The sequence below is a fragment of the Centroberyx affinis genome, unplaced genomic scaffold (genome assembly GCF_046629955.1).
Source record: "Centroberyx affinis isolate AG114_WGS23_722 - 3 ecotype Tasmania unplaced genomic scaffold, CSIRO-AGI_Caff_v1 ptg000659l_1, whole genome shotgun sequence".
In the NCBI taxonomy this organism is placed as follows: Eukaryota; Metazoa; Chordata; class Actinopteri; order Beryciformes; family Berycidae; genus Centroberyx; species Centroberyx affinis.
Window position 1 is genome coordinate 256,112 of NW_027279285.1, and position 16,589 is coordinate 272,700.

The 16,589-nt window shown below is 42.3% G+C and overlaps 1 protein-coding gene across 1 annotated transcript; it reads right to left on the bottom strand.

The window, feature by feature from the left end:
- Positions 1–42: 42 nt before the first annotated feature.
- lrig2 (leucine-rich repeats and immunoglobulin-like domains 2) lies at positions 43–16,545 on the bottom strand. The gene is made up of 18 exons (XM_071519110.1): positions 15,888–16,545; positions 15,244–15,318; positions 14,553–14,687; positions 13,887–14,030; positions 13,508–13,651; positions 12,991–13,134; positions 12,524–12,667; positions 10,618–10,698; positions 10,130–10,201; positions 9,854–9,922; positions 8,501–8,664; positions 7,614–7,925; positions 6,628–6,909; positions 5,633–6,073; positions 5,367–5,519; positions 4,896–5,036; positions 3,837–4,106; positions 43–3,108 (listed from the first exon to the last, which is right to left on the bottom strand). Exons 1-18 carry the CDS (start codon positions 16,073–16,075, stop codon positions 2,876–2,878), a joined length of 3,192 nt encoding a protein of 1,063 aa, XP_071375211.1. The 5' UTR covers positions 16,076–16,545; the 3' UTR covers positions 43–2,875.
- Between the last annotated feature and the right edge of the window lie 44 nt (positions 16,546–16,589).

The following is a 16,589-nucleotide window of genomic DNA, read 5'->3' on the forward strand; positions in this document are numbered from 1 at the left end:
ATTCACAATTCATATTCAAACCGAATTATCAGAATTCATGTTTATTGTTTGAGTAACAGCTACGTAACAAAAATGCTCTTTAGACATGCTTTACAGAATGTACAAGTAAACAAGGTTCAAAAATACACTTGAAAACAAAATGCAAAACTTCAACAATACAAAAAAAGCAGCATTTGATATTGCCAGAGCATTTACTGCTAAACTTTGGTATAAAGTCATAAGGACGTTCAAAGAATAAGACAATACAAATACACATTATGCTATGCTGTGTTGGCAGAAAATATTGAACATTGAATTCTATGGATGCCCACTGGACATGTAGCTGTATTGGGATGACTGGTCACTGTACCTTTTCATTTAAATTTCTGTCACTCAGAGGAGCATGAAATTGACATTGGACAAAACTTAAAAAACACTTAAAATATGAGAAACTGCTTCCACTGGAGCAAGGAGCGCACCAAAATGTGACAGATGAAGTCAGTGATTTAGTGTTTAGTCTAATGGCCTAACAGAAAACAATATCAGTTCTTTGACCTCTTTCATAGGCTGTGAATGTGTTGATTTGGTACTCCAAGGCAAACCTGATCCAAGAAATAAAAAAAGATTTCTTAGAACAAGAAGAGCGTGCAAGAATCACATGCAATTCCTGTATGCAAGTACCAGTGGAGGTGTACCAATTTTTTTTGCTATAGAGTATTCACTGATACCAAGTACCAATATGACTCTTTATGATAGATCATTTTGGCCATGCTACATTGCGTGACGGTAAGTCTAACAAAATGTCACCCCCTACATCCCACCACACATTTGCACTAGAATTAATAGATTAACCATTCAGCATTATTGTTGATTCTTTATGTCTGTGAACTCCACAGATTAACCATTGAGCGCTATTGATTCTTGGTGTCTGTGAACTCCACTGATAAACAGTGTGAGTACTGCTACCAAGCACTGGCTCAGTACCCTATACCATTATCAGTGTACCACTACCACAGAGGAGAAAAAAAGCTGAAGACGACAAGTCCTTTCTTGATCAAATATAAACGAGCAGAATTTAGTTGATGCATTATGGATTATCAAGATGCTGTGCACAATGTCTCAGAGGAATTCTGATTGTTTTTAAGAATGCAAATTTACCAAAAATAATGAGAGCATAAACTCTCAAACACGGGAGAGAATCAACTGTCAAACATCATAACAATGAAAGAGGAGTACAACATAATTGGCTAAATATATTCAGCAAACATCAATAATGTTTTCTGAGAGTAACAGACATGTGCACAGTAAGGAAAGCCAATCATATCTGAGCAACTCCGAAGTGCAATAAAGAGATTTTGTAAGATCAACAACCTATCTAATGAGATCACTTTCTTTTACATGAGCATTTCATTTTCATATCCCCAAAGCAATTTGATAACTGACATTTGAAAATGGCACGGTTTGCTTATACTTGCAACTGTTTAATTACTGTAACCCAGATATGATGACATCTAATAGCCATTTTTAAGAAAATTGATTCAGCTGTACTAACTTGTACGTAAGTATCGAATGTTGCTGGGACAATACAGGGTGAAAATGAATAAGCAAAATGTTTTTAAAGTTACTGCAGCTTAGGAATCAAACCTCTCCACAAATGGACTAGTAGGACATGGAATTGAATAGATTACTAGCCTTATGTACACATACATACATGTATAAAATAATACATTCTCATTTTTCACAGTCCCAAGTGAAAATCTAGGCCTAATCAATATCTAAGGAAGGTTCGTGAAATTTGGGAGATAAAACCGTGATGATAAACCCCTACAATAATGTAAAATGGCATGCAGACTGCATAATAAAAAATATACCACCATTAAATTAAGTGCCGGCAAGATATGTTGAGAAGGGAAAAACAAATCAGTGCATATTGAATATATTAACCATAATGTTACCTGATTGAGGTTACTGAGAATGCTTGTTAAAAAGGCCATCCAATAGACAACCATTAGAAAATGGCCAGCAAAACCATGATTGTCAAATGTGCAAACTTTGTACGCTTTCATCCCAAACAGAACATCATAATGAACGAATAAAAAGGAGGAATTTACAATAGCCTTTGACATAAGACAAAAATGAGAGTAGGCAAAGATGATATAGGATATAATTATATATATATATAATATACACCACATTTTGGTGTCACCGTCTCTGGGATTTGCATAACGGGTTACCAGAGAGCCGAGTCAATAGGGATGGCTATGGGAATGTCGGACGTATGCATTCAAGGTTCTTTCCTATACAAGAACCACAAACTGCTGGTTAGGGAACCAAACGTGTCCCCCCATTTAACCCCTCTTTTGGCCACTTGGGAAGAGGTGTTTTGCGATTTCTACCAAAGTCATGTAGGCTGCTCCAACAGGTGTCTGTACCATGAATGATGAGTCAAAACTGCCAGCGTGAAGCACTATGCACTGGCATGAAATTTAAGTCCACCCCCCAGTAGCAGGGACGGAGGAGAGAACTTGTTAAGACTTGGCAATGTCTTGTCGTTCTCCCATGGCAGCATCCAACATGGCTCTTTGAAGCATACATTCATAACTTTCTCTCGAAAGAGAATGAAGAAGAGTGGAGGGTTTGAGAGAACTGGGCCCTGCGGAGGTGGGGGTGTCAAGGAGGAGGACACTTTAATCACCAATCTATTTCTCCAGCCCGAGACAGCAGTCTTTTCATAGTGAGGAACAAACAACCGAGCATGTCCTCCGGGGCGGAAGGGGAATGTAAACATACAAGAGAACATCTTTGGCAGAATGTGAGGAGTCTCTTTGGAGGTAGTGGGTAGAGAGGGGGGCTGCAACGAGGAGCAGGAGCGGGGACATGGGCGGGGCATTAGGGCCTATGTGGGGGCAGGATGCTCCTGAGGGTTAGTCCTATTGGAGGCACTTCTGTGGTCCTGTGTGCATTGGCTGGGGAAGCAGTCCACCTCTACTCCACTCCGTTCCTCCGGCCCGTCGGCAGTGGAAGTCAAAGGGGGGCTCCTGTGTACAGTCACTGGGTGCTGGGACACTCCTGGCTGGGGCTTTGTGGACGGGTCTTCCCCCTCCCCCCAGAAAGACCTAGTGGGGGCATCTGCAGAGACAAGGAAAGAGACAATACTTAGTGGGCTACACACTATCCACTCACTGATTCCCAACCACATATTTTTGGATCGTTGGTAAACCAAATTTCAGTATCCATATTTGGCTGTCTCCACTGTCAACACAGTGTCAAACGGTAACTTTGTAATGCTAATATTTAACTGTACCAAGTACTGCAAGTACTCTGATCGCTTGTACAACTCTATTACCACTCAACTAGCCTCTATGTACAGATGAAATCAGGAAGATCAATATCCACAATGAATGCAACCTCATGGGTTTATAAGCTTGTGTCAGTTCACTGGGAAATCTCTCATCTTTAAGCTACTGGCTTCAGTGAATCAATGAGCTCACTGTTTACATAAAGGAGGCTAGCTTGCCTGGGAATCCACCAGCTGACTTACAGACTGAACGCCTTTATTTGATAGAGAAATAAGATGATGAGAAGAAGTAGTAGCAGGAGGAGAATAGAAAAAGAAGATAGTTTACAGATCCCTGTAGGGTTTTAATTCTTCTTTCCACATGGAGGTCAGAGCACAGGATCAGTTACAGAGCAGTCCCCTATAGCTAATAGGGATTCATTGCAGTGCTGAAGGACACCTCAGCAGCTCGGGACCCTTACAGATACGATGGCTTGAACCCCGGCCATCCGGGTGCAGGATGGTCTCACTACACGATATAATGCCAAACTAATTCTGTAATTCTGTATCCGGCTCTCACCATTAGTGTAGTGCTCCGGGGGCGTATGGCTGCTCAGCCTTTTGTCGTGGGAGGCGAGAAAGACGGAGGAGTCCTGGTTGCTGATGAGGCTCTCCAGCGCCGTGTCCTCGTGCTGAGCGTGCTCGCTGAAGGTCTCCTTGAGGCCCGGGAGAGTCTTGTCCAGCGGGTCATCCTCCCCCAGATAGGCGTAGGGGCAGTACTCCCGTGTGCGAGAGTAGATGTTGGCGTTGTCGTAGCAGTCGGAGCAGATGACCAGTGGACCTGCGCCGCCTGGCAAGAGAGGACAAGGATCTTACAGGGTCTCTACACGCTTCAGTTTAAAATTTCCACACATTTTCCAGAACTTAAAATTCTTGGCTCCATTTGGAGATTTTCGTCAGTGTACAATATGATGGATGCTGATACCTGCTGGGGAAGACTTTCAACTAGACCTCATCACCCCATAAATGAAGATCATTCTTCACAACAAATATCACCAAATGTGACATGTCAGTGGACGTAAAACGACATAAAATGTGTAGTCATATGTGTAGGGACTGAACAAACTTTTCCATACATTTGCTGCAGTACGATATTTTATGGTGGCATACTATGTGTCTGTATACATCTCTGTTGGTATTGCTGTGACTGTAAATGTACCGTCCTCTCCACGATTATTTAAACATTCATTTTCTGTCCTGTCTGTTGTTGATATATTAAAATGAAAAATCTATAAAAAAAATAAAGACAAGGCCTTTAATCTGATTTCTCTTGAATGTTAAGGAAGAAATTAACAAAAGGCCATTCATCTGTATAAAAATAACGAATCAAGACATCAACATATCTACCTCAAGACATATCAAAAGGCCTAGTAAGAAACATATGGCCCTTTCAAAAGAAAACGCCCTCCATCAGGCATGTACACAAAAGCAGAGAAAAACTAGGAAAACTTCCATTAGTTCCATTAGAAATGAATGGGACTTGTGTGTCCACAAAAATTGAAATCCTGGAGAAAAAATGAACAAAAAAGAAAAGAAATTACACGCCTGTTTAAAGGGCTTGTGTGCAGATGAGACTAACCTGTGGGGACTCCAGCTAGTCCCTCGCGGGGCTCCCCAGGGTGGAAGCTGCTGCGGCCAGTGAACAGAGAGCCCACCCTGCAGTGGAGCATGCCGTTCCCCTCGGTTTCCACCTCACTGCCTGTGTCTCCATAGCACACACCTGGGAAACGCATGATAATGCAACAGCTCATTAGTCAGTGTCTCATTTCAGCAGGGATGTGATCAGGAACACTAAAAAGCAGGAAAAGGATGGGGTAAAAGCCTTTCCTGATTAGAAAACAGTGGGTGTGGGAGTGTCTTAAATGTGCCTTAAATCCTGAAAATCACGTCCTTGTTTGCCTTAAAGCATGTTATGAGACATTCAATGTGTTTTTTTTGTTTGTTTTTCTAATTTCAGGAGTCATTCTTAGAAGGGGTATGAAAAGAAGGTCCATTTTACAGAATCAAGTTTGGGAAATTTCTATATGCTTCTGAGAGGAAGGTTACCCACCATCTGTGCCCTTATGGACGTATCCATTGGAGAGAGGAGGCATGAGCTGCTGGTGGCTGCCGGCCTCAGAGTTACTGTAGCCTTCCTGAGGCTCTGACAAAGTACCCTGGGAGGACAGGTAGCTGGGGATGTCGGCCGGCAAGTTCATCTCATCTAGAACAGATATAAAAACATTTCATTATACGGTGTTGAGTTCTGTGAAACTTTACCAACACAACATCGTATCGTCCTCCCATCCCTAGTACCAAGACCAACACTGTGCTCACCGGTGTTGGTGATACTGTAGTCCTCGCTCTTCCTGCGCATGTGGTAGATGACAATGACCCAGACCAGCGAGGTTCCAACCACGCAGCACACCACCACAATCACCACGATGCCCACGGTGGTCCAGCCGTCCTGGTCGTACCCCGCGCCCGTGTCGCAGTTCGGTGAGGGCGACACACTCAGGTAGATGTGGCCGCGCTCTGTGCCCAGCGTATTAGACATGATGCAGGTGTATTTCCCAGCATCGGCAGGCCCGGCATCCACGATGATGAGGAGCTGGTTGGCCGCAGCGAAGAAGTGTCGCTCCGTCAGCACCAGGGGCCCGTCGTCTTTGGTCCAGTTGAGACGGGGGGCTGGGCTGCCTCCGGCTATACACTGAAGTACGGCAGTTTCCCCACGGGCTACTGTTCTGTCTTCCAACGGCCGCATGAAGGATGGAGTTTCTGGAATTGGAGAAGATTTCATTGATTTTGGAATAATTGCCGTTTAACAAGTAAGGGATATTCCCCAACGAGGTGTGCATCAAGCGGTTAAGATGGATGACTGTAAGGTCAAGTTGTTTCTTATTTTTTTAGAACTAATGTGTTCATGAGGCTTGATCACTAACTTGGTCATTTTGAAGGCAATTGGACAACCTATTTGCTGAAGCCATTGATTATGTACCATTGCATAGCTAAAATGGAATGGTCAAATCTTAGAAGCACATTCATTTAGACCTGTGATCAAACAGTTGAGTAAGAGGTGTTCAATTCTACTATGCATTAAGCAAAATGAATGGAGACGCTCCAGCCAGACAGAATCAAGTATACTCCCTGGCAACGGTATAACAAGGTTTACATTTACATCTTCATTAGTTAAATTGCCGAGGAGGCAACACAAAACAGGATATGTAATGACAGGCATAAATGAGCAGCCAATTTAAGCAGAGTGACTCAGATGAAATGACCCAGTAGTAAAACATCAGTAATACGCTCTGCTAATCAGGTGGGTGACTCACCCAGCACGGTGAGAGTAGCATTCGCTGACAGGCTGCCTGCTGCATTCTGAGCCGTGCAGCTGTACACTCCCATGTCTTCTGTCTTCACGTTAGCAATGAAGAAGATGTCATCATCTGGCATCACGTGCATCCTGCGCTCTCTGGCGGCAGGGAAATCGGTGCCTCCATCCTTCTGCCAGGCGATCTGGGGTGACGGATGGCCTTCAGCGGCGCACTCCAGTCTGGCCATGGTCCCAGTGCGGATCGTCAAGTCCATGGGCGTCTTGAGGAAGGACGGCAGCTCTGAAAGACAGAGCGCAGAAAGTGGGGGGGGGGGGTGAGACAGAGAATTAGAAACAAGTTTCTGTCGGGCCTGGGTCAAGCAGAAGTTGCAAATAAAATCGCATGTCATCCCCCCTCTCTCTCTCCCTGTCTTTGTTGGCTCTCTCTACTTTGATCTGTGTAATAAAAGGGCAAAAATGCCACCCCCGCCCCTCACAAAAAACCTCAAAGAGCAACAGACTCGACCTTTCCACTCTTTTTTCTGACAGGCAGCAGAGCAGTTTGATAATACCTGAATATCTACTGCTTTTCCTAAGTGTCCGGATGTTTCTACAACCTCAAAGCTTTTAGAAAGTTGAATCTGAAATCGTTGCCAATCGTTGTCCACTATTTGAAAGGTTATATCGAGCGTGCAAATTTGTACAAAAGATAACAGTCATTCTGAAATCTTTTTTTTTCAAAGAAACCGACTGAAAGAAACTGACTGTCTAAAGTTTCTGGCACTCACTGCATTGTGCACTGAGAAATGACACAATCCACACATCTTACAACTAATTAACCCTCTCTGGTCCAAGATTATATTAACAGTATCAAAAGAAGCTGTATACCAAATTGGGAAGACTAGCACCTTAAAGCTAAAAAAAACCCAAAAACAACAAAACAATGCAGGGACAAGAGAAAGCCCACTGACAATAGGTCAGCAGTTTAAAAACAAATTTCCTCACCATTGACAGTAAGCTTGGCCCTGTTGGAGTAGTTAGAGCCGAAGTGATTGGACACCACACACTGGTATCGCCCCTCATCAGTGAAGTTGACATTGAGGAGGTGGAGCACAGTGGTGTAGATCAGCTCTCCCTCCTGGTACTGGGCGTAGTTCTGCACTTCTGCATCATACAGCACCTCCCCGTCCTTCCGCCAAGCTGTGGTCATGGGCGAATCGCTGCTGCTGGACGCGATGCAGCTCAGAGTCACGTTGTTCCCCCGCAGCGCCACAGAGGTTTCTGGGTGGGTTGTGATCTGAGGCTTGGGGAAATCATCTGTGGAGGAGCAGGGGAGTAGGTGAGGAACTCAGGAGGAACCCATTATTTCTTGATTTTGGTAGGTGTTCAATATGATGCATGCTGATAGTGGAAGGGCAATATGACTCAACTAGGTCAACTAGATTATTCTTCAATAAAAAGTATCAAAATATGTGAAATAAAAGTAGGTCTACAACACAGACAGTTTATTTAGACCAACAATATTTCCCATATATTTTAAACTGCCAAACTTTTTAAGACTTGGAAATTATACAATTCATTTTCCATCCTACTACGTAGGAAACCTGGGAACTGAACTTAATTACTCCAGAGTGGAACAGTCAGTGGTCCTATGATGACATGAGATGTAATGCAGATTTAAGAACCATGTGTAGGTACCCTGCTATAATCATTGAGACCAGGGTTTTGTTAAAAAATGTCACATTCACTGATTTACAATGTAGGCCTCTCGAAATATAAACTCTTTACACCTCCTGACCCACACAAAAGAATGTTTTCTGCTGTTCTGTGTTGGCTGAAGGCTACCTGATTTAGAACAGATAGGCAACAATAGGAAAGAGCAGGTGACTGACCACAAACAAACTCCTCCGGGCTGATGGACAGGACGTTGCGACCCAGCAGGCCGGCGGGGTGCGCACAGACGGCAGAGACAGACTGCTGGAAAGGGCTGTCAGTCAACCACGGCCCCAGCCACTGCAACTGGCAGTCACACAGCAGGCTACTGGTGTTCAGCACACTGAGAACAAGAATAGAGTCATGGAAGGAGCGTGACAAGACAGTAATTATAATGTCAGATGGACTCATCAAGCTATTTATAAAGTTTAAGGTATGAGATGAAAGTTGTGTCACTAAACATTTTGTGCATTGCAATTGTGTATTGAATTCCAGGATTTGTATCTCACATTTTTTGAAAAGTGAAATTACATTTACTTGCTTGAACTTCAGTTTCAATTTACTTACAAGATAAGCATAACCACCATGTAAAAAAAGTGTCATGGCTGTTGCCCGTCACCAGATCTCAATCCAAATCGAACACCGAAGTGAGACGATAGCTTATGCACTCAAAATGGTTTTTAAGGATTTAAACGATGTGAAGTGAATTCCTTTCTATAACAGAGCCTCAAGAGTCAACTATGACTAATTAATAACAAGTGGATATGACATTGTCATGACACATTTTCTGAGTTTGATAGTTGTTGGGGCATTTCTTTAGCCACTGCCTGAGAGACTCCTATGACGAGCTGATCAAAAACTCAGGGAGCACCAGACTTGACCTTTCCACTCTCTTTCCTGACTGGCAGAGGGCAATCTACTGCTGTCTGGATGTTTCTACAACCTAAACGCTTTGGGAAAATTGTATCTGTAATCATCGCCCATCCACTCTTTGAAAGGTTTCATAAAGCATGCAAATTTGTACAATAGATTACAGTCATTTTGAAATCCTTTTTCAAGGAAACTGAATATTGAGAAACTGAATTTCAAACAAGTGAACACAATTTGACATAAAAAATAATTCTGCTGTGAATCAAGGAATTCAATTTCAACAATTACCCATATTTTCGAAAGTCATCACATATTTAAAAAATGGTATTTTGAAGCAAAGTAACCTGACAGAAACTATAGAGGATACTTGTGTGCATAATAAAGTTTGCTGGGGGGAGGAGGGGCGGCACTAAACCTAAATGGCATACCGTCCCGCTTTATTTGTTCAGTACTAAAGCTGTATTGTAAACTTTAACGACATTTCAGAGGTTCACATTTCATTCATACAATTATGTAGTGCCAATTTAAAATTCTAATCATGTGCCTTAATTACAAGGTTACTTTAATCATCATAATTCCGTTTTAATGAAGGCTACAATTAAATCAGTCTGAGAAACAACATTAAAAGAGGGAGAGCTTCCAGGTCATTTGTGTCTACTCACAACACTTTGAGCTTCATATGCGACAATGCCTCTGGGTGTATTGACATGATGCCGTTCTTGCTCAGGTCCCTGTGGGGTGGACGGAAATATAGATTAGACACTCCTACGGTGTGATATGATCAAAACGGCATCCCATTTCACAAGCACAAGACAACATCAGCACTATGGTAATAAAAGCCCTCTGCTATCTTGGATCATTCAACAATAACTGCTGATCCTTCTGATACTCAAGTATGTCCGTCTCATGGAAAAGGAGTGTGCAGTGGTTTTACTTACAGGTGCTCCAGCTCCTCCAGGCCATCAAATGCTTTCTTAGTGATGGATTTGATTTTGTTCCGCTGTAGGATCCTGGAGAATAAAAACATTACTTTATATAATGCTCAATAAAACTGTTGCCAACTTGCCACAAAATCTGTGCTGCCTTGGTAACATTTTATAGCACACTGTAATAGGGTGTCTGCAGCTTTCAGTAAGATAAATTTAAGACTTTAAGGCCATTTTAATGCAAGTTAGAATAAAGACCAATTTCACAGCAAAAACACACCTATCAGAATAAACGTTAACATTAACAGGGAATATTTCTCACCAGAATTATTGTATACAGCCAAATCTCTGAAACACTGCAACAGAATTTAGGACCTACCGGCTATATTTATCTAAATTTAAGACTGTTTTAAGATTTAGCATTTATATGTATATTCAATATCTATTTATCTGCTGTATCTGTGTGTATCTATCTATTGAATCTATGAGAGTGTCCTCACAGTGTGTTCAGCTTCTTCATTCCATCGAACACGCCAATAGAGTCTTCAATGGCCCAAGAGATCTCATTATTGCGGATATCACTGAAAAGGGAAAAAGTCAGGTATTACGATTTAAACACAATCTATCAAGACTGAACAACAAACTCCTTATTCTGTGAATTAAAAAAAAAGACTGGGGAGTGCCAATGACTTTCAGTTAAGGGACAAACAATCTGAGACGGCAAACTTCCAGAGAGCGCCGCAGCTCGGTGCCGCTCTGATGAGGGGGATTTAATTGGCTCTGTTTAGCACTGGACAGTTCATGGGTCCAATGGAAACCCACAGAGGCCTTGTGTTTACAGGATGGGTCATGGGCTCTTTTGTTTCTCCTTCCTCATGCCTGGGCGCCTCTGAAAGGACCTCGGCCCTCTCCAATTCCCCTCTTACCATGAAGGCCCCCGGGAGGTGTGCCGACCCCCCCAAACCTGACCTCCCTCTCTTTGCAGTTCAGTGGCTTCCCGGAACTCACTGCAGCAAATAATGGCTTCCACCTCCCTCCTACTTATTATTTCTACCTCTCAGATAGATTTCTGATCAAGAGGACCCATTTGCTTAATTAGGCCAATCCTCTGGCCGTTAGTTATACTCAGGGCCATATTTACTGAGTGTTTGTGGTGGAATTAAATTAATTTTATGCACGCAATTGCGTGCATAAAATGTGCCGATTCTAATCTACTGACCTGTTGGTGCAAGCTTTTTGCCTGTGGAAATGCAGTAGATACTTGGCAGGACACTTTTAATGGGCCTGACCCAATTATATGTATTTTGAGGTGTGGCAATGGTCGGGTGTCGGAATGGATCATTCCCATCGACATACTAAATCAAATCGCACATTATTGAGCATGGTGTTTAACACTTCTCACTCTGGGAAAGCCTTGGCTGCTGTGTTTTTTGTTCAAAGGCACAACAGGCAGAGAGGAGGTGCTTCATTTGAGAGTTACACTCTTTTAAATGTCAGAGGATGAGATTGAAAGAAATTATAGATGGCCAAGTTATATTTATCATAATAATATTGATATTATTTTATCCCTGCTTCATCAAATTAAAAACAAACTAACAAAACTTCTGGAAGCCCTTCATCTCCTGTCCTCTGGCACAGCTACAGTGGGGAGATCACAGTCTACTCTCTGCCTCAAGCAAGCAATATTACAACAGCTTACCATATATGTTCCCCCTGGTAGACATGCACACTCAGTACTTATATTGCACATCAGGTATTCTAATTGGAGAATTGCGATTGACTTGATTTGCATAAGTGTTCTTAATGAATCAGGCACTAAACTGGAGAAAGCTGAGCTCATTACGTTTTTCCACACAGTAGTAATTAGTGCACCTCTTAGTAAATAAGGCCTTCGCTGCTCTCAAAACACAATTTGGAGACCTATTCTCACCGCTCCTATGCCAGAGCAGAACTGTCTTCTAGATTTTTACATTGCAACTCATTTGAAATCAGCATGATGCCCACAGTGAATTGTCAAAGAACAGAGTAAACAAAACTAAAAGAACAGGATTCTATGAAATTACACACTGGGTGATTAGATCTAGGCCTAAACACAGGACTAAAGACAAATGGGATTAGAACACAACACAGGCAATGCTACAAGCCAAAAATACTAGCCATTTCTACTGTGATTTCTCTTATGCAATCTAAAAGACTACTGGACGATTACTCAAGACAGGACTAGCACTACACATGAAAAGTGAAGCAAACACAAACCTACTGTGGTTAGCAGCCTTCATCAGAATGCACAGAGCCAAGAACATGTTAGGACTTAGTTATATTCTGATTAACTTGATTACATTCCTTGGATGCAAATGGGTAGTGCATGTTTCAAAAAACGATTTTTCGGTGAAGCATGATCCTTACAGCGTGCGCAGGCTGGCCAGGCTGCTGAACACTCCCTCTCCCAAGTGGCTGATGGAGTTCTCTCCCAGGTTCAGGCTCTCTAGGAGACCTAATCCTACGAAAGCCGTCTCCTCTAGTCGAGTCAGGTGATTGAAGGACAGATCTCTGCTCAAAACAAGAGCAAACATGATAAAGATGAGTTCAAACACTGATCTTGTTTAATACCGGTCTTGTGTATTAATCTAACACCACATTTAGGAATGATAGCCCAAATTGAGACATTTTTATAAAATAGTTATAAATATAGATCCACCGGAGGCAAGACAACACTGAATAAGCTCCAGAAACCCAACATACTGCAGCACTCACTGCAAGATAACAGAAACTCCACCGAGTACAGAGAATGAATTTCAGAGCCTGGGGCTGATGAAAGAAAGTGGGGAGTTTTAGCGGCTTGGGGATTTTAGCTATGAAGCAAACACACTCACAGTTCCTCCAGCTTTTGGCAAAACTCCCAGGCGTCTGGTCGGATGATGCCGACGGCGTTCTGGCTGACCCGCAGGACTCGCAGCATGCGAAGACCATACAGCCAGCCTTTGTTGACCTCAGTCAGGTTGTTGTGCTCCAGCTCTCTGGAATACAAAGATGGGAAAATCGCAGTGGCCTCAATATAAAAATGGGTCAAATTAGCGTTTTTGTTTTTATGATGGAGATGGACAAATCTGTAAATGGCTAACAAAATGACCGGTTAACAAAATGAGTGACTGTACAAGCGGTTGTCAAGTGTGTACCCCATTAGTGTGGTTTTCCCACCTAAGGCCACCTATCTGTAGGCTGCTGCAAATTTACTTTATAGGTTTTAAAAAAAGTAGGTCTAATACTATCGCGCTCCAGTCTAACACAAAATTCGGGGCATGAGGCATCTACAATAGCCCTCCACCTCGAATAAACCCACTACACAATGTCAAATTTCACAGACATGAGAGGCAATAACTTTAAACTCACAGTTCCTCTATGTTGTTGAGTCCAAAAAAGGCTCCATCCATGAGCTTAGTGATGCCGTTCCTCTGCATCTTCAGCGACTTCAGGGAGTCCATCCCTTTGAAAGTCAGGCTGTCCACTACCTTGATCTTGTTACGCTTCAATTCACTACAATGAGAGCAAGATTCAGAAACATCGTCATACCACCAATTAGGTCTATACACAGAAACACAGAGCCACTGAATATTTATATGGGCTTTACAGTAAATACAGCCTATTAGTAAGAATTGTTAAAAGCCTAATTAAAATGCAGAGTTATGTCTGCCAAATGCACGTTGCTCAAAGCTCAAGTAATGATTTAGCTGCTGGTTTCGGACCAAAAAAGACATCATAAGATACTCACAGGAACTGGAGCTGTGGAAGCCTGAAGACTTTGGATGGCAGCGCAGCTAATCTGTTCCTGTTCAGCTTCAGCACCAGCAGGGAGCTGGAGATGTTGTCAAAGCAGCCAGGCTCGAGGGTGCTGATCTTGTTATTACTCAAATTCCTATGAGATAAAGGAGCGGAAACATTACAGCTAAAATCAGGAAGGGGGATGGAGTAAGGGTTTGCTCTCCAGCTACACCTGAACGTGACTAACCCCAAGAGGAGGAGGCACAAGGTCAGTTAGTTTAGTACAAGATGCTTCATTACCAACAATAAAATGATAAAAACAAGGTATCTTTTCTGCTCTGACTTGTTCAATTTACATTTAGCTTGTATAGTCTTGCACACTACTTGTAGGATGGTACTGCTTTGCTTTGATGTGTGCCACCTAAATTTTAGCACTTGCCATGAATGTTGTGTAATTTTTACTGTTGTTTTATATGTTACCTGTTGTGTCATGTGTCCTAGTCATTACCTCTGTTGTGTTTGTTCTATATTATTGTTTTTCATCTCAGCCTGTGCACCTCAAAAGAATTTCGCCCCTTATTCATGTAAATGATTCACTGTTAAATTGACCTTCCTGGCTAAATAAAAGATTAATTGAAAACAATAAAAAAAAAAAAAAACGGCAGTGTCAACTCACAGATATTTCAGCTGCATGGAGGGGAATGATCCAACCTTGAGCTCAGAGATGGAGTTGGACGTCAGATCCAGTGTCTCCAAGGAAACGTACGGCTGCAGCTGAAGCATCGACAGCTCTGAGATCCGATTGTGGACTCTGAATCACAACAGAATAATCATCCAGAAGAAGTTTTCACCAACAAAGTCATGATGACAGTAATCATATGACAATCTAGGCCTATAGTATAAGAAAGCCACATCTACGTGAGGAACAGAAAGACTAAGATGTCTGTTGTTGTGCACCATATGTAGGGCTGGGTATCAAAAAACAACACCTAATGGTACCTTAAACGATTCTATTAGTATATATGTATTGTAAGGCAGCAGAAAACATCAAAAGGTATGAAAAACTTAAAAAGGTCAGATTCTTCAACGGGGTCTCGACTTCTCAGATCATGCACAGTTTATTGAGGAGAGTGAGCATAGTTTCATTTTATTTTTGAAAGGAATATTTACTCTAGCAAAAACTTACATGTGCTATCATTTATAACAAAGCAAAGTAATGACAGAAATATTGTTTAGAACCAAAATCAGAATGGAAAGAGGATGCCCACCTTTAACAGTGGGCTTACAAAATAAACAATTGCAAATTCGTTAAAGTGAAGAGACTTAACAGAAGAGCCAACGAGAATTTGAAGGGATTCTAGACTTACAATGACAGCGAAGTGATGTTGGAAGAAACATCACCGAGGAAGGGAAGAGCAGTCAGCTCATTGTGATTCATGGTGCTGAAATGAAATTGAACATCATATTATAATCATGTTCAATAAAAAGTCAGCTGCCTTGGCATGCTATAAATGGAAAAATGAAATGATCAAGTCAAACATCCCCTAATATCAGTCAGCCTGTTGTTTCATAGGTTAAACCACTGTTTCCCAAATCAGAGTCCTGTTGAGTGAGTTACAGGAGGTCCCGGCAGCAATTTGGAAAATAGTTCAATTTCAATAGACCTAATAACGTTATTTCATTTACCAGGAGTTTGCACAGTTACGGGATGAATGCATTTGGCTGTTATGGTCATACTTTTCAAACTCTCCACTGTTATCTCCACAAATACAGGTATGGGAAAAATATACAATTATGTCCTTAATCATATCAAAACGCCGAAAAACTTCTCTCATGGAGACCCAACGGCGAAACTGCATACAGTGACGGCCCATGGGCTAACACGAAAATCTAAATGGGAGTCCTTGGCATGAACATATTTGGGAACCCCTGGGTTAAACAAGGAATGAGTGTTGTAACTGCTGTAACGTAGAGGAGTACGTTAGCTTCGGAGTGCTGGTTGGCTACTTACAGTTGGGTTATCCCACTTGGTGGATCAAGGGGAGCCGTCGACAGCCTTTTTCTGTTGCAGTCCAGGATTTGGACCTCATCTTGTCCTCTTGAACACGAGCATGGAGCCGGACAAGATTCAAGTGCCCAAGCACTCAAACTCAATAACATGAAGACGAAGGCCGAAGGAATGGGCCAGCCTTCCGCCATTTTAAATGTCTTCCTATCGATGGCTAGCTACGTGGCTAACTCGCTAACTGGCACGTTAACAGTTACAAAAACACCATCAAATTGTGCCTACAATTTGATATCAGTCAAATAAACACATACTTTTGCATTATCGTGGCATGATTCCTGGTGGGACTGTAAAATACATTTTTTCCAACTTGCGTGAGGCATCCCAGCAGAGATTTTTTTCCCCTTCTTCCCAGTGCTCGAAATTCCTTCCGCTCCAATCTGGACACACTCCCAAAGAGGCTAACGCTAGCTTACTGGTGATCTGATTTACTTCTTCAAATAACACAGTTTTCCTACAGACGATGGCGACATAACTCCATGTCAGATTGGATTTAGTTGGTATCGAACCAAATGAAATGTAATCTACCTTTAAACCGAGCGGTTTGTCATGAATTAAAAGTTATTTTTCCCCGACTTGTGTCTCGAAAGAACAACAAAGCGCCTCGCTTTGATGACATAGGATATCCTAGATCCCGCCCCTTCCCAG

What these genes read in the sequence shown, in the direction of transcription:
- lrig2 (XM_071519110.1), bottom strand. Translation starts at nt 16,075, where the DNA reads ATGGCGGAAGGCTGGCCCATTCCTTCGGCCTTCGTCTTCATGTTATTG. An exon ending in AACATCACTTCGCTGTCATT is followed by an intron (nt 14,688 to 15,243) that starts GTAAGTCTAGAA and finishes GTTGTGATTCAG; the next exon opens with AGTCCACAATCGGATCTCAG. An exon ending in ATGAAGAAGCTGAACACACT is followed by an intron (nt 10,202 to 10,617) that starts GTGAGGACACTC and finishes TTTATTCTCCAG; the next exon opens with GATCCTACAGCGGAACAAAA.